General features: G+C 41.1%; 1 protein-coding gene across 2 annotated transcripts in view; it reads left to right on the top strand.

The window, feature by feature from the left end:
- The window catches only part of YTHDC2 (YTH N6-methyladenosine RNA binding protein C2), a 33674-nt gene extending 22261 nt beyond the window's left edge, over positions 1-11413 (top strand). Inside the window, exons 22-31 of one of the 2 annotated variants that reach the window (XM_081930384.1) lie at positions 391-596; positions 1188-1383; positions 2341-2450; positions 3707-3999; positions 5425-5487; positions 6157-6334; positions 7517-7720; positions 8727-8909; positions 9205-9308; positions 9715-11413. In XM_081930384.1, the coding sequence (XP_081786510.1) occupies positions 391-596; positions 1188-1383; positions 2341-2450; positions 3707-3999; positions 5425-5487; positions 6157-6334; positions 7517-7720; positions 8727-8909; positions 9205-9285 (1514 nt within the window). In that variant the 3' untranslated portion in view covers positions 9286-9308; positions 9715-11413. The remainder of the gene's footprint in view (positions 1-390; positions 597-1187; positions 1384-2340; positions 2451-3706; positions 4000-5424; positions 5488-6156; positions 6335-7516; positions 7721-8726; positions 8910-9204; positions 9309-9714) is intronic. The other variant, XM_081930385.1, reaches the window with a different exon arrangement.
- The last annotated feature ends 14154 nt before the right edge of the window (positions 11414-25567 follow it).

The following is a 25567-nucleotide window of genomic DNA, read 5'->3' as shown; positions in this document are numbered from 1 at the left end:
GCGACCTCCCTCAAACCCCTGTAGTAATTCGGAACTGTCTTCTTCTCTGGAAGGGTCAGGCTGGGGAGGTAGTCTCCACCATTCCTCCTCTGCCCAGTCCCTGACAGGAATGATCTTTCCATAAGTTTCAGCAGGCAAGATTGTGTCCTGAGTTAAATGAGAAAATGCTGTGTTTGGGTGTTGTTTGTTCTAGTGCAAAAGAACTTTTATTCTCCTGTTCTGCAACCAAGGCAAGATCCTTTGGAACCGAATGCCCGAGTTACACTGCTCAGAATGGTATACCGTTAATGACAGAGTGGGAGCTAAAAAGGCTATCCCTGACATGCATCTCTGAAGTTAATAGCTTTCTTAATTAGCAGGACATACATTTATTTCTTTTTTTCTTTCTAGGTTTTGTAAGAGCCAGAGGTGGTGGCGACATAAGAGATGTTAACACAAACTCTGAGAACTGGGCTGTGGTGAAAGGTGCCTTAGTAGCTGGAATGTACCCCAATATAGTTCATGTTGACAGAGAGAACATTGTTTTGACTGGGCCAAAAGAAAAAAAAGTTAGATTTCATCCTACCTCCGTTCTTAGCCAGCCCCAGTATAAAAAGGTAAGAAGGTATAAAGTTTAAAATATTAGTGTGGGAGATCTGGGAACCTCAGTTCTTCAATAAGCTTTGAATGCTTTGTTTATTTAGAAATGTATTTTAAATAATAAATTAATAATAATAAACCCATCACCGATACCAGTTGCAATTCTTAACGAGGAAGCAGAGAACTAGTAAAATAAGGTGGCACAAGCGTTTACTGAGTTTCTTTGCTAAACTTGTTTTAGCACCAAATGGTATTATCTGATCTTATTTCATGACGTTTGTGTTGTAAAGGCTTTGTACAGTATTCCTCATGTGGACTGTTCATCCCACCTCATGCAGCAGGATTTTACCCTTTCTTCAGGCTACCTGACCATGTACTTTTGTTCTGCATAGCTTTTTCTGTGTTTTATGTGGAGCTCCTGTAGTCTCCCATACAGCAATGAGGAGGTTCACAATGGTTTAGATTCAGCAGTGATGCGCATTGGGTACTCCCTGCCCGCTTTCTTCAGAGGGCTGGGGAAGGTTTGCTTGCAAACGGATGTTTTAAATTGTCCCTTTTTATCGAACCGAAAGAAGCAATTCTGTTCCTTCTGTGTTACTGCCTAACAGATTCCTCCAGCGAATGGTCAAGTGGCAGCTATTCAGGCACTTCCCACGGACTGGCTCATATACGATGAAATGACAAGAGCCCATCGCATAGCCAATATCAGGTGCTGCTCAACTGTGACGCCAGTCACTGTGGCCCTCTTCTGCGGATCAGCTAGGCTGCCAAGTAATGCTTTGCAGGAGCCTTCTTCCTTCAGAGGTATAGTGCTAGAATAAGAAACATGGTTTTAATATGCATGTGTGGGTACATCTAATCCACTTGTTGACTTGTGTTAGCAGTTGTTAAGAGCTTTTTGTTTCCTGCGCTAAAGTAAAATAAACATTTTTTTTATAATGGGTTGGGGAATGAAAAATTGGGACTTGCTCTTCTCATTTTTCCCTCTTAAATTCCAACAGATTGTTGGGTTCTGTTCATTATTTTGAAGTCTGAAAGCAGCTTCATACATTATGTTTTCTTGCAGGGAAAGCACCTCACTGTTGGGAAGAAAGTGTAGATTGTCTTCCCTTTAGCAGCACTTTCAAACAGTCCCTTTTCTTAATGTTTTATTAAAATAAATATGAATGTGGTTACTGTCATATAAGCTAACCTGTTAAATAAGTGAGATAAAAGCAAAATGCAGCTGTATATTGAAAATAAAACTAAGCAGAGTACAAAGAAAGAAAGAAAGAAAGAAAGAAAGAAAGAAAGAAAGAAAGAAAGAAAGAAAGAAATGAGTTGGAGTCCCGGAAAGCTTGGGTAACTGTAAGATTTTAAATGTCATGACTGTCACCACCTCAAGAATGGCCCAAGGGACTGCATTCTAGAGAGTGAGTGCTATCATTGGGAAGGCCCACTTCTGTGTTGCTAGGTATCCTGTTCTCAAGTTATTTAGAGCTTTAAATTTCAACAACAAAATCTTGAACTTGGTTCAGTAGCTAATAGGGAGTGAGGGCAGATCTTACAACACTGGTGTAACATGTCAATCTGGGTGTTCCACTAAGTCACCTAGCAGCTGCATTTTGCATTAGCTGAAGCTTCTGAATCAGACACCAAGGTAGGAAGTTAGCAGATTAATCTTGATGCATATTAAGAATGCGTACATCTCATAATTGTTGTCAGTTTAAGTACACAGTACAGTAAATGATACTGTCTGAGATCTGCCTTTCTCTAATATAGTGGATGGTGTTCCTAATGACAGCAGTGATAGTGAGATGGAAGACAGAACTACTGCTAACTTGGCTGCCTTGAAACTGGATGAATGGCTTCATTTCAAATTAGACCCAGAGGTGCGTACTTCATGGTTCATCTGAAAAAAAATGAAAGGAAAAACTCAGTCTTGAGAATTGCTTTCAGCATTTTGACCTCAAAATGACTTAAAATTAGGATTCCAGGCTCAAAAACTGACCACTGAATGAAACAGAACTCTCTCTCATTTTCAATATTGGCACCACCCAGCATCATAATCACTTTTTATAAATCTATTATGTGACCACATTAAAATATATGTTCTAGATACTGCATCTAAACAAACAAAACCCCCACTGTTGTACAGTAGGAAATGGTGCACAAAAAGGGGAGTCAAAATAAATTAAACAAAGGGATTGGAACCATTTCCATATGAAAAAAGGTTAAAATGTTTGGAGGACTTAGTTGGGAGAGATCAGCAGGAAGCTGGGGCTTGGTCTTCACCAATATGTGGAATTAATACCTAGTTGGATGGGTGGGGTACAAATAAGATTAATGATAATGATTATTATTATTATTTTAAATAAACAGCAAGGGGACCTTAGTGTGTTTTTATAACATCATACATGATGTCAAGAAAGTCGTTGGAGGTATTTTCCCCTCTCAGTTAAATTAAATTAATTGGCTTTAGATTCAGAGAATACATAATTAACATGGTATTTGCTATCCTAAAATGTGGTGATGGCCACTGACTTAGATGACTTTAGAAGTGGTTAGATTGATCTTCTATACGTGTCCATTATAGAGGCTACTATCTCTACAGGCTAAATGGAAGCTCCAGATTTGATGAATGTATGGAGGTTGGAGGTAGGGACGGGACACATAAACCTGTGCACTTCGCCTGGGTGGATAGAGCAGATGTTTCAACCATTTATTGATGTTGATTTAGATTGAACTCCCCCTTCCTTTGCCATTCATGTCCTTTCACTTATGTAAACGGTGCTGCAAGAAAGCCATTCAGGGGCAGTTTAATTCTGGACCTATCGCAGTTCCTCCTCTATCACTATGAGAATAATCATCCCAGTTGAAAAACTTGAAATTCTTTGCCATTGGGCATGGTTACAGATATAACAGAGGAATGAAGTATTAATTAAAATACATTTTTTAAAAAAATCTTCCAAATATTTTGGAACAAAAGGATATTTTCAGGAATCATGTTGCTGACATCAAACTTCCTCAAAGTATTGGAGTTATCAAAACTATTTAATACACTTATATTCAATAAAGGGTCACCAAGCGTTCTTGGAAGGGTCTCCAAGACATATATATATTAAATTATAAACTATATTTATTACAGGCTGCTAGCCTACTCCTGCAGTTGAGGCAAAAATGGCATAGTTTATTTTTACGGCGCATGAGAGCTCCTTCAAAGCCCTGGTCTCAAGTTGATGAGGCAACCATACGAGCAATCATTGCTGTTTTAAGCACTGAAGAACAGTCTGCAGGTCTACAGCAGCCTTCGGGAATTGGGCAAAGACCAAGACCCATGTCATCTGAAGAACTTCCTCTAGCATCTTCATGGAGATCAAACACTAGCCGAAAAAGCTCAGCAGAAGCAGAATTCGCAGACGATGCTTTTAATGCTGAAAGGTCAGTATCTAGTGGATAGTACTGTCCGCAATACTGTGCTCTGTGCCTGCCGTGAATAGGAAGCACATCGTGTGCAAACGGTTTAACCCCGTGAGGTGTCTGTATGCTTTAAAGCTAACCTTGGCCCTCCACTTTTTTTGAGACTCCCATCAACCTCAGCTAGGATGGCCAGTGATCTGGGATGATGGCCATCCCTGCTTTACAAGTAGCATGAAGCGATGAAGCTGTAGTTTTTTCCCTAGCAGGAGAGGACCAGAGGTGGCATAAGCTCTCCTCTCTGTGTCCACTCATTGCTTGTCCCTCAGCAGTTGCAAACCCACAGTTGTCCCCTCAAACTAATACATTGTATTTCTTGATGGAGGGAGAGTTCCTTTCTGTTCTTGACTGGTGTTTAGGCTCCTGACCTAGTCTGACAGTGCATGCTCATAGAAAGTCATATTGTGATTTTGTGTCTTTTGCAAATAGAAGTGGAATCTGAGGTTCTATACCTGCCTAAATCTTGCTTGCATTTTGGTTGACTCGTTGCTTCCACGGACCAAAATATCTGAAGCTTTACTAAAATGCATTAGGACAAAAGAGGGATGGCTGGACCGAAGCTTAATTGAGTCCCCCCCCCCCTGAACTTTTCAAGATTGCCTCTCCTGCCTGGTCGGGTAAGACCATTGAGGAGGGCAGAATTACAAACACAAAACTTTATATGTAAAAATACTTCATGGAATCCCAGTTTTATATTATGGGGGCATGCACATACTCCCTCTCACACACATATATGTGCACATACATACATGAGTTTTTTTAACACTTTAGAATATACTGCTAAAAATAAGAATTGTCATGTGTAACAGACACAAGTATGCTACTGTTCAAGCTTACCGTAATTTCAGCATCATTAAAAAGGTAATCTAATAATACTGGAACATATTCAGATGATTTTTCATAATTTTTAAATTAGTTTTCACACAACGTTGATGGCTAACAGAGTAGTTAAAAAAATAAACAGCGTTAACAAAAAAAGCTTATTGTTCAACAATACAGTGGTACCTCAGGTTAAGTACTTAATTCGTTCCAGAGGTCCGTTCTTAACCTGAAACTGTTCTTACCCTGAAGCACCACTTTAGCTAATGGGGCCTCCTGCTGCTGCTTCGCCGCTGGAGCACAATTTCTGTTCTCATCCTGAAGCAAAGTTCCTAACCCGAGGTAATATTTCTGGGTTAGTGGAGTGTGTAACATGAAGTGTATGTAACCCAAGGTACCACTGTATTTATTTCTCTGCAATATTTAAAAACAAACAGCAAGAACCACAAATATGTAGGAAAGCAAAGGAGTATTTATGAAGGACTTGAGCATAATATGAACTTAGTCTTTAACATGTTTGTAAAATGTCTCTAAAACAACTTGAAAATATATAGCCGTTTTCTCTTTCAGAAATCCCCCCAAAGCAACTTTAAGCTATGATATAAACAAAGAACAGAACAGTACAATATTAAGGTAACGTTCCGATTTTTAAAGCTTTTAAAAAGCACACTTCAAAGATTACAAAGGCAATTTGACAAGAGAAAAATAAATAGAATAGATTGCTTACTAAGGAAATATAAAAATAGTGAATTGCACTGTCCCTTCTCCAGAAAGTTTAAATTACTTGCTCATATGAACTACAGTGGAAGGAAATAACAAGGCATTGGTGCTGTTTGACTCTAGCAGCCATTACGCCAGTCTGCCTTCTCATACCTAGTTCCACAGTGATAAATCTCAATGGTAACTGGCAAAAGGCTGCTGTGCAGTCTGCTGCTGCTGCTGAATAACTTGTCTGGAAACCTGTTATCCTTGCTTGCCTGACTTTGTCCCTATGCCGCTTTTTGATGAATATTGGGTTGCTAGTATATACAGAAAAACTGCTTCCGCCTGTCGACCAGAGGTTGTAACCCCTTAAGTGTGAGCAGATGGCATCTTCAGGAAACCTCTTAGAGCAGGGGAGGCCAACCTGTGGCTCTTCAAGATGCTGTCAGATTCCAGCTCTCATCAAACCCAGGCCAACATGGACAATGGTCAGGGATCATGGGAGTTGTAGTCCCAACATTTGGGGTCCACGGTCTCCTGTCAATTCCCTAGAATTGCTTGATCCTCATTAAACATGGTTTTCTGCTTTCAACTTAACAGAGTTCTAATGAAGTCTGCATCTCCAGCATTTCACCAACCCCTGAAATACAAAGAAAGAAGCGTTTTGCATTCCAAACGAAGCACAGATGATAGGTCAGACCAGTCATCTGTGAAATCTACAGACAGCAGCAGTTTCCCCAGCCCCTGTGCCAGTCCTTCTCCTCCGTCATCTGGGAAGGTACAGTAGCTGTTCTTCATCCTGTTTTAAATTTTTGGAAGCTGCTGACTGCTTGCTGAAATAATAAAATGAGACATAGTACACTGGAGCTGAAAACATTTTGAAAATATCGCTGGTGTGATTTCCTTTTCTGGAGTACATGGTTTAAGCTCTTTCAGATAAATCTGTATGGCTTATTTCTTTGCCAACTTTAACCAGGAGTACCCTCTCAGAGGTTTTTGTGTCCATATGTAGAGCAGAAACACAAATACCTTGAGAATCATTGAAGAAAATTAAGGGATTGGTAGATGTTAGGCTAAATAAAGAGCCGTAGAAATGTTTAAAAACACAGAGTTTTAAAAGAGCTGACTGCTTTTGTATAATCCTGTTCTCTCCTCAATTCAATTTTGGTTGACTATGGTGCTTGATTCATTCTCCTAAGAGCCAGAAAACCAGCTCTGCTTAGATACCAGAGCTGGCTTCATTTGGTAAAATATGACCTGTACATTTATCCTACAAGATTTTTGGGATTCAACAAGAACTGGTCCTAAAAGTACAGGCAGCTTCTAGAGACCTATTGACAGCAGATGGCAAAAGGGGCAGAGCTGCTTGGTTGTCCCTAAACTGTAGTTGTGCTAGGGATCCCAATAACATTCAACTTGATGTATTGCAACATTGGATTACTACCTTAATTTGCAATGTTTCGTATTTGCATTCCTTTGACAGCAAAGATCCCAACTATTGAACTACTTTCCACAAGAATGGTATGGTCATACCTTAAAAAATACCTTTAAAGGTAATACCTTAAAAAAACAACCAAGTGTCTAATCATTGACCTGGTTTTCATATAATGCTAAGACAGACCATGGCTTAGTGCAAATGCATGAACATGTAGATTTCTGCAGACAAGATTGCAGCTGCAAGGCTCCTCTTCCAGTCATGCTTCTGCCATGGCACTCGGGGCTGAACCTTAGTGTTACCTTCAGTTCTGTGGTCATGATTTATCTCTTTCCAGAAAAACCACAAGTTGTACCATGGTTCTTGGTTCACCCCTTAAGGTTTCACTGTTGAATTTGAATGTAACACCCAGCCAAAACATAGTCTATCCCCAGGTAGTGCAGCTATGGTCTTACTTACTGTTAATTGCTGGGACATAGTGGGTTGAGTGTGTCCAAACATTACAAAAGTTATCTGTTTTTGTAGGGCTCCAAGTCTCCTTCTCCAAGACCAAATATGCCAATTCGATACTTCATTATGAAAAGCAGCAACCTGAGAAACCTTGAGATTTCACAGCAGAAGGGCATTTGGTCTACAACCCCAAGTAATGAGCGAAAACTGAACCGAGCCTTTTGGGAGAGCAGTGTTGTTTACTTAGTATTTTCTGTTCAGGGATCGGGACACTTTCAGGTGAGAAATTGATACACTGAAGTTGATGAGTATGTTGCAAAATTGTTACCAGAGTATAACAACATCTGCTACATTCACAACATTTACCTTGCTATAATTTGTGCTTTTCCTTCCTCCAGTGATGTAATATAGGCAACTTGTGTGAAGAGTTAATTTCTTAATTTGTCAAGTTGTGATCTGACAAAGGACTGGCATTTAATAAGGCTCTGAAACCTACTAGAAACAGGCAACCTCACATGAAAAAAGGGGTTGAAATCCACCCCGGGAGTGACATTTATACAGAACTAGATCCGCAATGTAATCCTCCTAACTTATTTTCATCTTCGTGGTAGTAAACAGTATTCTCAAACATGGTAGTAAACAGTATCCCCAAACTTCAGCCACTTAACATTTACATTTTCTTTTTTGTAAATAAAAAGCACCTGCGGCAACTAAGCACCTGAAGAAAAATAGCTGACTCTTATAAATGAATCTTTACCCCAGATAGTAAGCAAAAACCAACCCAGATAAGCAATGAAGTGGCCTCATTCTGCAGCACCACGCATGGCTTTATTGAGGGACATTTTGCCGCACCAAAGCATTTGAATTTGGCTTGAGATAGAAAAACAACTTCTAAAACACTGTTTCTGTTTTATGAATTAATGTATTGAGGTAAAGAAAAATGCTGTGGGTTTTTTCAAGCAAAAACTGGTCAGAGAAGCATATTAAAATATTATTCTCCTGACACAACACACATGGTTTTATTTTGGATATCCTGCTCCCCCAAGAAATATTAGAAGTCAGCTTGGGATAAAAAGACACCCCATAAACCTATCAGGTTTTTTCCCCTACTAATCGAGAATAGATGCTATCCAACTAAGCCATACTTGGAATAAACCTACTGAGATTGATGGACTTCAGTTAATTTATTTCAATGGTCCTACTCTGATTTGGATACCACCTGATGCGTTTAATACAGAGTAAAAACTGGTTTTATTTAGATTCTAACATTTTAAACGTGTTGTAGGGCTTTGCTCGAATGTCTTCAGAGATTGGACGTGAGAAGAGTCAGGATTGGGGTTCTGCTGGCTTAGGAGGAGTATTCAAGGTGGAGTGGATCCGGAAAGAAAGTCTTCCTTTTCAGTTTGCTCATCACTTACTCAACCCTTGGAACGACAACAAGAAAGTACAAATAAGTCGAGATGGCCAGGTATGTTGATTTTACAGCCCTGAGTACAAGGATATGCTCAAGGGTGGATTACTTGATTCCCTCTGTCTTCATTGTCAAGAATGTCTTGACATAGTTCATTTTTTAAAACCGGTAACGGCCAGTTTTATCCCACTATTTGAAATAACATCAAGAAATTTCCCTGTAGAGTGAAGGATGTAACCGGCTTTGTAATTGAAGCAGCCTCTACTGAGGTTAGTTGTCATTTCCATGTAGTGGTCTCCTTTTTATAGCCTGGCCTTATAACACCGTCACTTTCTCCCCTTCCCTGGTGTAGGAACTGGAACCTCAGGTTGGTGAACAGTTGCTGCAGCTCTGGGACCGTATTCCTTTAGGAGAGAAAAATGCGGCTGATTGAAAATACGACGGGCAACTTTTGAGGTATACTCTCCAGATGAGAATGTGAATGAATTTGAAGGTTTTCTAACCCTGTTGGTGAAGCTTAGAGAAAGTAGTAGCTGTTCTCAAGTGGTTATTGATGCAATATTAGATAGATCCACACGTCACTAGATTTTAAGGCTAGGAGAGGGGGAAGTGGAGCTAAAATACTGCACCAGGGTGACAGCTGTAGAGGGAGGATGGAGAGTGAAAGGCCAGTAGAGCAGACAAGTGAAGCAGAAGATTGCAAGGCCAGCGTAGTAATTTCCTGTGTTTTAAAATGCTCTTCCAGAACAAGCTTGATGTACAGAGTGGTCACTTGAGAAAACCACATTGTCCTTTGCCAAAATTAAGCAGAAGTTTTTGTTTGATGAATAAAGACTTAAAACTTTGTCGTTCTCCTCCACAGTTCCACCTCCTGTGAAATAGATAATGTGCTGAGATCACCAGTGCACCTAAAGAAGGAAATGCCTGAGGGAAATGAGCTGCAGGCAGTCGTCAGCACTCCTCTAGCACAGACTAGATTTGATTCTGTGTTCTGGTTTGAAGGAAACCATGTGGACTGCTCTTATTTTCACTGAGAAGTTTGTTCTTTTTCATTCACTTTGAAGTTTCAAATGTTAAGACACCCAAACTCCAAATGGTGGGTCACCAAAGCAGACCAAAGCTGCTGTTGAAATTTTAACAGTGTTGTAATTTAAACCAGTGGGTCTGGGGAAAATGAGTAATATTCATCTTGATAGAATCCTGTTCCGACAAGGTTCAAGGAAAAATAACTGGAGGTACAGCTTCCAAGTTGAAAGGGTTGGGAACACCTGCTACTAGACTAAAACACTGAGTAGACAAAGCAGTGAAAAGAGCCTCCTCCTCTCAGATTAAATCCAATTTAAATGATGAGTGCCTTTTGTCAGAAAGCTGGCTTTGGGGTGTTTTAATTTTGACTTTATTCTGTGTCCATTATGTGCTTGCAGAAATGGGCATGGATTTCCTAATTCTTTGCTCGTAGCAGGTGCACCAGGAACAGCCTCTTCAGTTTTGAAGGAAAGGTATCTTTAAGGAACCATTTTATTTTGATTAGCCTTCCTCTTAAAACAATCACCAGCAACCTTTTTCTCCTTCCCAAAATTGCCTACAAGTTCCTTGTAGTGTGCCCTTTTGATTTTCTTTTTCACTTGCCATATTTCTTTTGACTTGATTTGTCTAAATAGCTCCCTCCTACATTGTGCAAATATATAATCTGTTGTACTTTGCTTGTACAGCCCCCCACTCAATCTCTTTCCTGTAGTTTCATTTTTTAAAAGCACGATGGCCAAATCAGCTTTTCTGCAGAGCATTTGAACAGGGATGGTTTAATTACTGAGCAGTCTTCTAAGTTAAGAATGTTAAAAAGGCAATTCTTTGCCACAAACCACTAATAAAAGGATAAAACTACAGTGGATTAACTTTTACATGAATTTGGGATTTGAATTTCTTGGCTTTGCATTTCATTGTTAAGGGTTTTTTTACATTTTCATGTATAGATTGACTTATTTGTGATTTTTGAGCATGTGTAATTGAGTTCCTCTGTACATCTCATCGCATTTTCTTGTTAATTTTTACTAACAAATGCCAGTAATTTACCAGTTTACCAGTTTTAACTTGGAAATAAGATGTATTTAGAATAAAGCCATTTTGTTTTTAGCTGATTGGTGTTTCGGAGCAATTTCTACAGCAGAGAGTAACCTGTTATCAAAGCACTATATCTACCAAGAATTAGTTCTTCACATCTGATTGTTAAATTGCATTCATTGTCAGGTTGTATATAGCAACAATAAGTATTCTGTTCTAGTTCTTCTTCAGGTACTATACAAACTGCAGTAACCTAATATAGCTTAAAAAGGAAATTAGGAAGAAGGCTGTCTTACATGTTTCTTCTAAATGTCTTCAAGATCAGGATTCAGGTGCAGCTGTTCTCGGGTACAAAGGAAATGTGATCAGTTACATGCTTTTTTGCTATAGGCTAGATATTTCTAAAGCACAAAATAATAATAAGTTATATGAAAATATAGTGTCAGCATGGTTGGGTTGTATGTACATTCCTCCCCTAAATAAAGTTTACATGCACACAGGTTTCTTATTCCTGTTAGTGAATTTCATCGACTTCTAAAAAGCTGAATAATCTTTTTCATAGTACGACTTAATTCTGCGTAAGCTTAAAGGGTCCTCCTTTCCTAGTCACTGCTACAGGGTTAAGCAGCCATTACGTTCTGGACTGATAGTTCACTGTTCATTTGACTTTCCTTATCTACCTGGGCCTTTTAATCAAAACGAAAGGTGAGTAGCCAGTGAAGAATCTGATTCCTATGATGTTTGCTCTCCTCTGGAACAGAGGTGTGCGCTCATAAATAAAGTGGCTATGGTGCTGAAAACTAGGGGAGTATGATAGGTAAAGACAAAGCTGTTTCCAAGTGTTTGGAAATCAAGATATTTCTTCCTAAGTGTACATATCAAGTTGCTATATGTATTTTACTGTCCATATGTATTTTTATGGGTTGGCCTATCTAAATCTCAAAATCCAAAAGTTCCCGGTTCCTTTCACAGCCCGTCCTCTTTCTCTGCATGCATTACAGTCAAAACGGGTCACAACAAAGATGGATAAAATATGAGTGTATCAATGAAGCTCTCTCTTCTCTAGCTCCATATACAGTGGTACCTCGGGTTAAGAACTTAATTCGTTCTGGAGGTCCGTTCTTAACCTGAAACTGTTCTTAACCTGAGGTACCACTTTAGCTAATGGGGCCTCCCACTGCCGCCACGCAATTTCTGTTCTCATCCTGAAGCAAAGTTCTTAACCTGAGTTACCACTGTGAAGAACAAAAAATTTAATAATAACAAATGCATAGTTGAAAAGCGTTGAGGCTTAGGTAGTGGAGCTAGCAGAGCTCTCCAGTGACAATGAAAGCAGCAAAAGCATGATCTGTTTTGAAGAGCTGTGGCAGGAGGTAAGAGGCAAGACCTGAGTCCCAAGGATTACAAGCGGGAACTTCAGTGAAAAATACCTGATCTAGGTGGTATGTGGCAGTTAACAGACTATCCTGCTTTGTTCATTTAATAACCTTGCCTTGTCAACAGCCTTTTTTTATTTCTTTATATTTATTAAATTTGTATACCGTTCTTCATCCATAGATCTTTGGGCAACTCACAACATAAAAAATGCAATATAAAAAACACAAAATATATAAGAAAAATAAGAAAAACAAACCCTTCCCTCAACACATTTAAAAGGGTATTGTATGTTAATCAGCCAAAGGCCTGGTTGAAGAAGGTTTTTGCCTACAATGCATCTGGCCTTTTATAATTCTCAGATAGAGGACTGAGATTTTGGGCAGCTTCAGCTGCCAGGGAGCCTCCTTTACGTGCATGGAACTTTTTTCTCACAATCAGTTTTTACTCTTTCCGATTTGAAAATTTAAAAAATCCTTCTTCAAAAGCACTCTTCAAGCTGTGATACTTCCATGGCTAGCCCAAGCCCTTGAGACTTCTTATACAGGAAAGCATGTTTGCTTTTTTGTCCCTGCAAGCCATTCTGGAAATGCCCCTAGGTTTAATGCTGGCATCTTCTCTTGGAAGTAATTGAAGCCCCCCCTTTTTTATGACCCTGTTTATGAGGAGAAATGAAAAAAACAACAAAACTTTTGTATAGTAATGTGGAATACAAATACTCTTCTTATGGTACTATTGCACTGGCAACCAGTCTTGGTATCTGTTTGCTTTTTTGAGTGAATCTGTTCCCTGCTCTTTGCATTCTTTGGAAGGTTCTAGAATATACCGACACATTTCTAAAGCAGAAGCATTCACTCCATCTTGGGATGCCAATATTCGGGAATATATCGCACTCCAGGCAATCTGCATAATTTGGGGGTGAGAGGACCTGTATGATATTAAGCAATTGCTTAGTTATACAGAAGCAGGATGAAATAGGATCATTGGGGTCTCTGTCTTTTAGTGGTGGTCTTCATTGTACTTTGTTCAGTCAGCATGGAGCCAGCATTATGTATATTTGTACAAAAGCAAGACCCATGAAGTTAAATGGAATTAACTCCCAGCAAAGTGTGTTTAGGATTGCGGTCTTTGACACTGGAAAACTACCGTTGGCAAAGCTAAAGGACAGAATGTATTCCACAGTAAAGCCACAAATCTGACTTGCCTCCTTGTGTGTGTTGATGAGTAGGGGCTTACCCACTCAGACCAATATTCTGCTAAATTAAGATGTGCATATATGATACAAACTTAAAGAAACATTCCCCAGTTGGTAATGTTCTGAAGTTCTAGAAGCATCTGTGAACCTTTGTTTCAACTCCGCAACATGGTTACATCCTTGATGTAGTGTAGAAAATATTAGTGTTGTGCTAGGTGGTGCTATTGTATAAATTTTTAAAATAGGGAATGCCCTTTTCACATGAAAAAAAAGGAACTACCTCCTTCAGTCTCTCCTCGCTGGTTACTTGGTATCTTCCCTGACACAAATGATATTTGTACAAAGAGAAACATTATTTATGGTCCACTGACTACAAATGTATAAGAAGCAAAGCATCCATTGTGAGGTGAATGTGAACCTGTATATGGTCCTATATGCTTTAAGGAACCCTGAAGGATGTAGCATATCTGCGTAGACATTGCATCCTCCCGCAGGATCCCTGTCAGTGAGGGCTGGGTCACCCAGAGACCAAAGGTAGGCTGCAGATTCTGCCCTTCCCTTGATAGTGTTTCTAAACATAGCTCAAATCGTCTCCGGAGAGGCTTGCCCTTCCCATAATAAGCAAAGCTCCATTCTGTGCTCCCACTTTAGCCCTATTGATTGGTCCTCCCTGTTCTTTAATCCAGAGGATTCTCAGAGTGGCTTATAACAAGATTTGAAACGTGTAACAATAGAAAACCAAAACCCCAACAAAACAGCATACCCAGCAAAAAGCAGAACTGAAAATCAGAAATGTAAAACGCCTGGGGAAATAAAAAAGGGATTGCCTGCCACCAAAACATCGTCAAACTTGATGTCTGGCAAACTCCAAACCTCTTGGAAGTCCTTAGCTAGTACAACATGTATGAAAAGGATCTGTCTCTGGTCATCACCTGCCTTGCTTCAGTGCAGATGGGATTCAGAAAGGTCCTCTGAGATGAATTTTAATTCATGAGAAGCCTTGCGAGGAAAGGCATTCATTCAGTTATTCCACTTTGACAGGATAAGGCAACTAGTTTTTTATATAGTTGGTAGGGATTTTCATTGTGAAAACCACCTTCAGCCTTCATGATAGTTACTGGGTTATTAACATCCTTAAAGGGCTATCATAGCTTGAACTGTACAAATAGGCTCTGGAGGAACTCAAAAGGTTTGAAGACCTTGTGCCAGTTTATGCCATTGGTTCATCTGGCTGCTTTCCTGGTTTTTAAACTTTCCCATCCCTATGGAGGTGGCAGACATTGAACCAGGAGTGTTCTGGATGTGCCCTATCACTGACCTATGGGAACACACTAACTGAGGAGCGTTTGGGAGTCTAGCAAAGAATCAACCCGTCTTTGCCATACAGTCAGCCTTAAGTATGTCAGTTATTTCCAGCTTACCATATTTATGAGTATGAAATGTGCACCTTTTAAGGCTAAATTGCGTCATAAAAATTAGGGTGTGCATTAGATTTGATGGCGCATTTACATTCACCAGCAAATACTTGTTTTGGTTTCAAGGTTTTGAAAATTGAGGTGCGTATTAGATTTGATGGCGCATTAGATTTGCGTAAATACAGAAATTTGCACCCATTGCTTAATTTGCCTTCATTGAAGTCAGAGGGACATAGAGGTGCTCAGTTGTGGCTACTCACTCAGTTGTGGGTGGGGGCTCATATAAACTTAAATGCAAAAAGTTGTGGAAATACTACTACTACTACATTTTTCCTGCCATATAATATACACTACAGTAGTACCTCCAGTTATGTAACCCTCTGGTTACGTAAACTTCAGGATGTGAAAACAGCAAACCCGGAAGTATTTTACCGGGTTTGGTTGTGCGTGCATGTGCAGAAGCGATCCTCAGGTTGCGGAAAACTCGGGATCCGACTGGACCGTCCACAACTGGAGGTACCACTGTATATGATGATATCACTTACAAGCGGCTCATGTTCCCATCCATTCCCCTGTACTTATCTCTTGGGAAATTAGCTTGATAAGATGGAATCACACAATGTGTTTGCACAAAGGATTTGAAACTGGCATAAAGGTAGGCATTGCTTTAATGTGCAAGAGGTGAATACACAACAACAACAAAATTGACCAAAGAAGTCAAGAAAGTATAAATATAGCATATAATCAAAAGAACTTGTTGAGTTACATCCTTGCAGCATAGCTGTTGCGGTTCGAGGACCCGACCCCCGCAATGTGAAATGAATACACAAGGACATGTGATATAAGGTTAATGGGCAAGGAAAGGCCACAACTTTATTGATTACAGCAGTGAAAAGGTATTGGCTTAGGCATTGGATCTCTCAAACAAGGGGGTTTATTCACCAGTAGGTGGAGCCTGTTGATGCTAATCCAACTATAGGCTCTCCCCTGATGTCACCGAGGGTCGTGCCATGGCCTCCCGCCAAGCAGGCATCGGACAGAATACACGACCGCCAGATTCCTTTAACGGAATACCCAAAAATTGAAGGCATAGGCGATGGCCACACCTAGCCCTTCGACACACCACAACACATTATTCCAATGCCTGACCTACCCACCAATACCACAAAAGTTGTGATGATTGCTACGAGGTAGGCGAAAAAACCAAGAAGCCTAATGCCAAATGGAAAAACTCCTACCAGGCCCCCTGGACAACCAGGGTGACCAACCTAAGGTCCATAGCAAGGCCAATGACCTAAGCCCTAACTCAAAGGGAGTGGAGGGTGGGTGACTCGCGACGAGATGACGGCGAAGAATGAGGCCGGGGAGAGGCTGGCGCCGCAGCAAAAGGCTGCTGTAAACGCCCCCTCGGAGGCACCTGGTTGGGTGTCTGCCGAGGGGCATGGGCGCCAGCCAGGTAAGGTGGAGGCAGGGGGCTAACGCCCCCTGCTAGGGGCGGTGCTCGGGCTCCCGCCCACAACCACTCCCCTCTCTTCCAGGGAGGAGAGTCTTTATCACAGATGGTTAACTGCACATGCCCAAACCATTGGGGGGCGGGTAGATATTTTGCTGCAACTTCAGACCGCTAAAGTAGCTTTATCAGCTCTAGCAGGTGTGTGCATTGTTACTTATCTGGAAAGGCAGTAGTGTTCTATAAAGGGTGTTTATTTGTTCAAACCATTCTCTCTCTCTCTCTCTCTCTCTCTCTCTCTCTCTCTCCACATACATGCACAAAGAGATTAATGGATGTTTGATAAAAGAGTGGTCACCCAAGCCATAAAAGTATATGACAGTCCTTTCTTCTGGCAGGATACCCTGTGAAGGAATGTTTTTCAAATCGCAGTAGTCCTTAAATGGACAGTATTGTAATGTGCAGGAATAACTGAAGACGGTGAAGGAAAACGCAATCTAGGTTTGATTCATTCAGACTCTTGGCATGTTTCTGTTTCTCCATGACGTTAGAGTCTTAATCCTCCCCAAAATAGACCCTTATCAATAAAGAAGCTCTGCTCTGCAAATTCTCTTCAATTTACAGTTCAGCTGAGGCAGCAGATAGTTTGAAAGTCAAAAGGCAGCCCCTTGGCTTCACAGCGCCATTTATCTCTGAAAATCAGCAATGTGAAAATTTACTATTTCAATGGGGCAATCTACTGTCAATTATTTGGACAAAAAGTGCATTGTCTGTGCTTGTTGTTGGGAATCCAAAAGCAGAACAGTCAGGGGAAGGAGCCAAAACCCCCGAAGAAAGCAGCATGCAAACTAGTTTCACTAAATCCAAGGGCAAAAATAATGCGTCAGCATTCTGTGAGAATTAAAGCGTGATCTACTGTTTATGGAAAATATGTTCTAGTTAGAAATGCACAAATTGTCCACTAATCATAAAGATGAACTGCTTTTGTCAGGTATCTGATCTATTGGAACATGTCTGCTTTTTTTTTTTTTTTAAATACATATTCATTTATACAGCAATTTGAATAGGGTTCCCCTCCCCTGTCTTCTGTACGTGTATATAAAACAGTGTTTGTGGCAGGTTTAGTATGAAACTGACACAAATAAATTGAATCCATTATCCTAAACATTATTAATTGCATGAAAGTGGACCTTTCTGATTGGCTGTCTGTGATGTCATATTTGTTTCCGTTAAAGCCAACAAGTGCATGGGTATAGCAGCTTGGTGCGATTGAAATTTTCCTGTCAGTCTGCATTTTAAGATTTCCCTCCCAAGTTTTTGCCTCTTGCTTTTCTATATTCGCCTGTGAAAATGCAATCAGAACAGCATTGTATCTTATTGTGCAGTGGAACCATATAAGCTTGGAGTGTTTGATTAGACAAAAGGCATTTTTCACCATTTCATGTTTTCTTTATTGCCGGCTTAAAAAAAAGAAGGCGAGAACAAAGTCTTGCTTTTAGATGGACTTGCCCTGTTCCTCTGCATCTTATGAAATCTGTGCTCTTGACTTTTAGCATTTCATCCTCTCCTTTTCCGCACCTTGCTGGAAGAGAACTTGGGTTTTCTTTTTCTTTTTTGCCTTTGATGAATATTCAGAATGACACCATCTGTCACCCTGTCTTTGCAGAGAAAAGAGGCAGTCGACTCTCTTACAAGGGTGCTTTTTAAAAAGTGAATAGTGATTGCTATCATCTGGGGAAAACTCTGGCATGACACCTGCAGAATAATAAAAGTGGTGTCATGAAATCTTCTGGAACCGGAGGGGGTTAGGTCTGAGTACTGCAGAAAGGCACAGATATATATTTGGAGAGTTAAGTGTGGTTTGCTTTGCAGCTGATGAGCTGTGGTTTGGGACTGTCGCTCTGGAAAGGTGTTGTAGTTGGTACTATGAGGTCTCGACTCCTTTTTCTGATTGCTAGCAGAGAGAGGCACTTTCTCTCACATTTATTTGATATTCTGAAACTGAAGTACAAGTGGAAGCCAAAGCAGACATGATGGCATCCTCAGATTAAAGTGCCCCCATTTCATGCCCCTTTTACATATAAATCTGAGCAAGTCTGCCCATTTCCATTCAGTGAGAATGACTGACTTCATGTTTTAGGAGGCCATGTCAAGGACTGGATGGATGCAGAGGAGGAGGAGGAGGAGGAGGAAGAGGAGGAGGCACCAGCTGGGGAACCCCCAGGAGAAGAAGGCTCAGAGCCAGGGGATTGGTGGTGGGACAATGATGAGTGGTCACGGGGGGGGGGGGGGAGAAGCAGACTGGGAGGAGGACGTGTCGGAACCAGAAGAGGATCAGGGTTGAGTGAGCAGGAAGAGGCTATGGCAGAGAGAAAATGTGTGTGCAATGGTGGGGATGCCTGGCACGGCTGCAAACGGGGATGCAAGCCACGCCCCTGCCGAGCTTCCCTATTGGGTGCCCAACTGGGGAGGGGCGTGGCGCCAGCCCTGGAGTTGAAGCAGGGGGCAGAGCGCCCCCTGCATGACACAGGAATCGTTTCCCGCTCACAACCCCTTCCCTCCTGGGAGTAGGAAAGGCTTTATTTGAATAATACCAGCAATCTAGTTTTTAAGTAGGAAAACAGGATAATTATACTGGTAAATGAGCCTCTCTGTGTACACTGCTCGTGTTTAGTTGTTCTGGAGAATATCGTGTTCTCCCACACCCCCTGTAACAATTAAGACAGGTGTAAACGTTTTTTTGCTGAGATTCATAGACACTTGTCCTTAAGGAACTTTAAGGAGTAGGCAGCATTTTCTTACCTTTCTCATTATGAGAACTGTGCTACACAATCCTTTTAAGGAAATGCATGGAGTTGCAAACTCAGCCCAAATGAGCTCAGACTGTTGTAGATGAAAATGATGCTGCCGCCGCCACTTCACTTTGTTCTGTTGTTCTGGATGAGGGTTATGCTGCTGTCATATATCTAGTGCAATAAGTTAGATCTAGCAGAGGTGATGGAAGGTCCAATGTCCTACCCAGTTCAGATGCCCCGGATAAAACCAAGCTGCTGTAGGTAGTCCTCAGTCAAACAATATTATTACAAAGGTTGGCATGCCAACCCATAATCTTTGCCGAGCAGTGCACAAGATTCTAGGTGGTTCCAGAATGTGGTTCTGAATAGGGAAAGTTTGGGGAGGGGGGGGAAATAAGTCGGTAAGAGACAGAAACAAAGATATGGGTGAGATGAAGAATATTAAGAGTAAATGTCTTTTTTTTTAATTGGCAAAATCTCTCCTGCAGTTTTCACCCAGCCCTCTGTGAATTAGCTATGTGTAACTCTATGCCAGATGGATAAATGTTTCCTATAGTTACCTATAGATATCCACATCCCTAAGTGTGTGTGTGTGTGTGTGAATGACACATTGCTACTTTCAGTAGTATTCCTGCCCTTGTATTGCCTATCATGTTTCATTCCACTTTATAGCAGTACAGCTGAGCATTTAACTCTCCCTTCTCATTCGCATCTGCTAGTCATGTGTGAGAAAAGGACTGTTGGACAAAGCCTTGGGGACGGTCGGTAACTGACACTTGAGTGGCTCTCCTCCATCTACAAATGACCTAGACAAGCACAGCAGAGCAGCTATTAGCAAATCGACTCTCCAGTGTACAGCTGATAGTCTGTTCTTTTTGCAAGATTGCCTTAAGCTGGGACTCACAGTGGGCTTTCCAGTTAGGCAGAAGGTATGTTAGGACATAAAAACGTACAGGTCACTCAACATCAATGACAGATGTAAGTATGGGCAAGGTGAAAACCACGGGAATCATACGGAGAAATAGAAAGGAGCAACGGGACTTGAGAATAGTGTGCCCAAATAGTAGCAGGAATACTTGCAAAGGAAAAACGTGTGTTGATGCAATTTATCTTCTACAAAATCAGCCAAGTAGCCTCTCTAAAGCAGCCTCCTTATTCTGGCAGGCAGACGGTCCCTAAAGATGGAGCATTTTGCAAAAACTGAGGGGCAGTTCCTCCTAAAAAAACATTGTTTAATACGTTAATTTGGATTTTTGAATTTGTATTTCTTGGCTGGGGGACTATTTAGGGGCTTTTGTTGGGGACTGTTCTTTTTATTAGTTTGTATATATTAGTATAGTTCTTTGTTTTAATTATTTTAATTATGTATGCTGTGCTTTTATGTTGTAACTTAGTGTTGTGAACCACCTTGATCCCTACCGGTAGAAGATGGTATACAAATGTAAAAAATAAAAATAAAATAAATGCATCTCTTTGGCCACTATGTGCATCTCTTAGGTCTTTGTGAAAACAGAGTTGAAAACAGAGTTCTGGACCACATGGGTCATTGGCCTGATCCAACACGCATACTTCTTATGTTCTTAATAGGACTGATGCATTTAAAGAGCTGCCTGGATGGATAAGATGGGGCTGATGAACCCTTATCTCTCCTAAAGCACTACACTCAAGCAGTTTCTCCTCCTGGTGGGGCTTAGTTAAAGGTAAAGGTACCCCTGCCCGTACGGGCCAGTCGTGTCCGACTCTAGGGTTGTGCGCTCATCTCAATTAAGAGGCCGGGAGCCAGCGCTGTCCGCAGACACTTCCAGGTCACGTGGCCAGCATGACAAAGCTGCTCTGGTGAGCCAGCACCAGCACAGCACACGGAAACGCCGTTTACCTTCCCGCTATAAAGCAGTACCTATTATCTACTTGCACTTAAGGGTGCTTTCGAACTGCTAGGTGGGCAGGAGCTGGGACCGAAAGACGGGAGCTCACCCCGCCACAGGGATTCGAACCGCCGACCATACGATTGGCAAGTCCTAGGCACTGAGGTTTTACCCACAGCGCCACCCGCTGTTTAATTGGAAAGGACCCCAAGGATCAAATAGTGCAGCCCCAGTAATGCAGGAATCACAGCTAGAATCCCTGGCAGTTGGCCATCCAACCTGAGTTTAAAAACCTCCCCACTTTATAATGAAACATCCGACCTATGTGGTAACACATGAGTTGTTTAACATCTAATATGGCCGTAAACATCTTGCCTAGATGCTTGAAACTGAGTGCATTTCTTGAATTTTGTCAGCAGTACAAAGAGGCTCCAAATAGAATGCACAGACTTTGCGCCAATGAGATTGGCAGATAATTATTCAAGGAACTTCACTCAGTGCTTTTGAAGGGCCAGGAACTCCTAGTACCTTTGCATACTGTTTTTAAACACGAACGTGCACGAAGTTGTGACTTATTTGTTGGGCTGGATCCAAAAATCCTCCCCCAAAGCAGTTTTGTGTTCCCATTTACAATTCAGAACATTCAAAGCACAGCTGTGTTTTGGAAAATTGTTCTTTCCCCCACACAGCACAGCAGTTACTGCTGTAACTGCCATGTTAAATATGTTTAGGAATACAATAGTCACCAATACTTGTGGCTGTTCTTTTTGAAAGGCGTAGAGGTCGGGTGCTTCCCATGTTCATCTAAGCCTGTTTGAAAATGGCAAAATGCCATTCCACTAGCAATGCCCTGCCATGTGGTGAACTTATTTTCAGGTGGGGTGGGGGTGGGGGAAGAGAGGCAAAGGAAATTCTGAAGCAGCAATACAGTGGTACCTCGGGTTACATACGCTTTAGGTTACATACGCGTCAGGTTACAGATTCCGCTAACCCAGAAATAGTGCTTCAGGTTAAGCAATTTGCTTCAGGATGAGAACAGTAATCGTGCTCTGGCGGCACGGCAGCAGCAGGAGGCCCCATTAGCTAAAGTGGTGCTTCAGGTTAAGAACAGTTTCAGGTTAAGTACGGACCTCTGGAATGAATTAAGTACTTAACCCAAGGTACCACTGTATGTTAAATGTTTCCAACCTCTTATTTGCACACATTAGTGTTCCACTCCTAAGCAATGCTCAAAACTGGGATACATATTTCAAACTCATCCTGCCAAAAGATCAAAGAACCTTGTGTCACCTTAAAAACTAACAAGTTTGTTATGGCAAACATTTTCATGGATTACAATCTGCTTCATCAGAACATCAGGATGTCTGTGTTCTCAGGAACTGTTTTGTGAACTACAGCTGTTAAGTTAGTAATGATCACTGTAACATCTACACTCTGCTTCCTGAACATTTATATACACACCTGCAAGTCAGGACAACACTTCATGCATTTGACGAAGTGGACTGTAGTCCAGGAGAGCTTAAGCCACAATAAAGTTGATAGTCTTTTACAACAAAAAATGACAAAGAGTCTGGTAGCACCTTAAAGACTAACATTTGAGTTTGAGTCTGGACTAAGGAGTCTAAGCTCCTGTGTTCTGATTCGATAAATGATGTCCAATCACAGAACATTTCAGGACTGGGCCTCTGCCATTGGCCCTTGAACTCTGAGTTGTGATTCTCCGTTTTGAAGTTCAGACAGCCAATCAACTTGGGAGTAGGAGTGGCCCAGGCTCTCAGGAATGTATATAAGCAGTTCTTTGCCCCTGTTTCCCAGTTATGTAGTTCAATAAAGGTTCTTGCTGTTATCACTGCATCTTGCCTCATGGGAATCCACCTACACCAACAGCTACCCATCTGGAAATTCTCAAAGCATGCATTTTTACAATTGCAGTCAATTGAAAATTTGCTTTTCTAGGTGCTGCTAAAATACATGAATTTTACAAATAACAAAGAAGTACCTCTCTCTCTCTCTCTCTCTCTCTCTCTCTCTCTCTCTCTCTCTCTCTCTCTCTCTCTCTCTCTCTGGCTACTGATTTTATGCTGAATGCTCACGTAGTTAGGGATATTTTCCCTGGCATTTAACCTACATCTACTTTTCTGCAGACTCAACTCCTTGCTCCTTACTGCCCTTCCGCTTTATCTGATGTCCTTTTAAATATTTGAAAACTGTCAATATGCCCCCTTCACCTTCTTCTCTCTGTAGCACATATAAACCCTGTTCCTGCAGCTTTGCCTTGCGTAACTTGTCTTCTAAACTTTTTATTATTCTCACATAGTTCCTCCTGAATGCTTTCCAATTTGTCAACATCTTTTCTCCTAGCTGATTTATATTTCATGAAACGCAAAATGCTGTGGCAAAGGTCCAGATTCAGGTACCCTTGCCTACCATCTCCATTTTGAAGCAGCAGTAACTGTAAGTGCTTTATTTTGTGTGGGGTGCAAACTAGAATAGGTGATTTCCTTGCTTCAATTAATGGCAGGATTTTTTTGTCATTGCTGTTCGCTTTTTTCCCCTCCTGCAGAGGAAGATGTTTCAAAACAAAGGATCGTGCATCACTTTTCAAGTGTGTTCATGCCATACATTTAAAGCAAACCTCAGTAACAAATCCTGGAAACTGTAGTTTGTTAAAGGCACTGAGAATTGTAGCTCTGTGAGGGGTACATGACTGCTCCCAGAAATCTTTGGGGAGGGAGAAATGTGCTTTAAATGCCCTTAATATGGAAAATGAGAATAAACACATATGCTAGGAAATTAGTGGAGTTTACATTCTGTGGCAATTACAGTTGCCTTTATAAAAACAATTCCAGTTTCTTCAGTAATATGTGGATTATGTGGTTTCTGGAAGCCTGTGATGGATGATAAACGATGGATGATTTCAGGGAATTACCATATTGTGTGCTCAGTATAGTTAATAGCATTCCAACAGGTTCACGTCCTATCCCTGGGCAAATACAGGATTTCATAAGCCCAAAGTATGCCCTTCAGGCACCCAGTCAGCCTTTTTGAACAATAATGTGGCAAACAAACAATATAAGTAGACAGATACCAGAGCAGCAGATGTGTAAGTCACGACAGAAATGTATTCACTGAGCCATTAGCTAGTACTGAGCCTATTACAGTTAAGTGATTCCAGATGTTATTATTTAGCATCCTTGAAAAATAAAATATACCTAAAAATTTGATTGAGGGTGGGGGCATATATTTTCATTTCCAGTTTATTTGATTTACCTCCTGCTCACTACTCTAAGCTTCTAGCTCACATTGCTTCTAATTATTGACTCAAAACTGTGACTTGATCATCATCATCATCAACAACAAGAACAACAACAACTTTATACCCCACCCATCTGGCTGGGTCTCCCCACCCACTCCGGGCAGCTCCCAACAGAATATTAATAAAAAAGTGACCACATCAAACATTAAAAACTTCCCTAAACAGGGCTGCCTTCAGATATCTTCTAATATCAGATAGTGGTTTATTTCCTTGACATCTGATGGGATGGCATTCCATAGGGCAGGTGCCACTACCAAGAAGTCCCTCTGCCTGGTTCCCTGTAACCTCACTTTTCGCAGAGAGGGAACCGCCAGAAGCCCTCAGAGCTGGACCTCAGTGTCCGGGCTGGATGATGGCTGTGGAGATGCTCCTTCAGGTATTCTGGGCTGAGGCCGTTTAAGGGCTTTAAAGGTCAGCAACAACACTTTGAATTGTGCTTGGAAACGTACTGGGAGCCAATGTACTGGGAGTTGAGTGAAGGGGGCTCTCTACCCATTTGTTGTCTTGCACAGAGTTCTTTGATCCTTTGTTCTCTTAATGGCCCATCAGGAGACTAGCCTGGCTACTTACCGGAATTAGAGGTCTTTTCTTAGATTTTAACGCTTGCTAGATCCAAGGATTAGAAGCATCTGGTGCACAGTTTAGCACCCCAAGGTTTAATTAATTAAATTCTAACCCTTACTGGTTCCAGAAATTTTAGAGAGGTCTAGCGCCCCTGAATTAATAACCGTGTGTGTGTGTGTGTGTGTGTGAGTGTGTGTGTGAGAGAGAGATTTTATTTTATTAATATTATAGCACTTCTCTAAAATAATTTTACATCAAAAAAGAGTTTTCCAATTGCTTACATTTTTAGGCACACCTCAAAATAAAACCACAATAAAAGTTAACATAAAAAATTAAAAACTTAGAGCAGCATAAAAAATTATCAACCCCCGGAATTGAAAGAGATGTACAGTTCAGTCCTATTCAGAAATAAGTCCTACTGAATTCACTGGGTCTCTCACTGCTGAGTGGGGTCAGGATTGGATTCTTCGGGATTAATCATCACTCAGATCAGTAGATAACTCATAACAATTCCCACCACCTAAAAAGGGTTCACCAAAATGAGTTAAAGCGACAGGAATCCAATGTATTTTTCCTTGTTGAATGCAACTGAAATGTTGCTGTTTGTGATGGAGAATGTATGTGAGTTCAGTGCTGGCCCATATCATTGCCATTTATTCAAGACGTGGCTTAGTAACATT

Source organism: Podarcis melisellensis, assembly GCF_964234715.1.
Source record: "Podarcis melisellensis genome assembly, chromosome: 11".
In the NCBI taxonomy this organism is placed as follows: Eukaryota; Metazoa; Chordata; class Lepidosauria; order Squamata; family Lacertidae; genus Podarcis; species Podarcis melisellensis.
The sequence above is the reverse complement of the archived record's forward strand: the minus strand, read 5'-3'. Positions and strand labels throughout refer to the sequence as shown.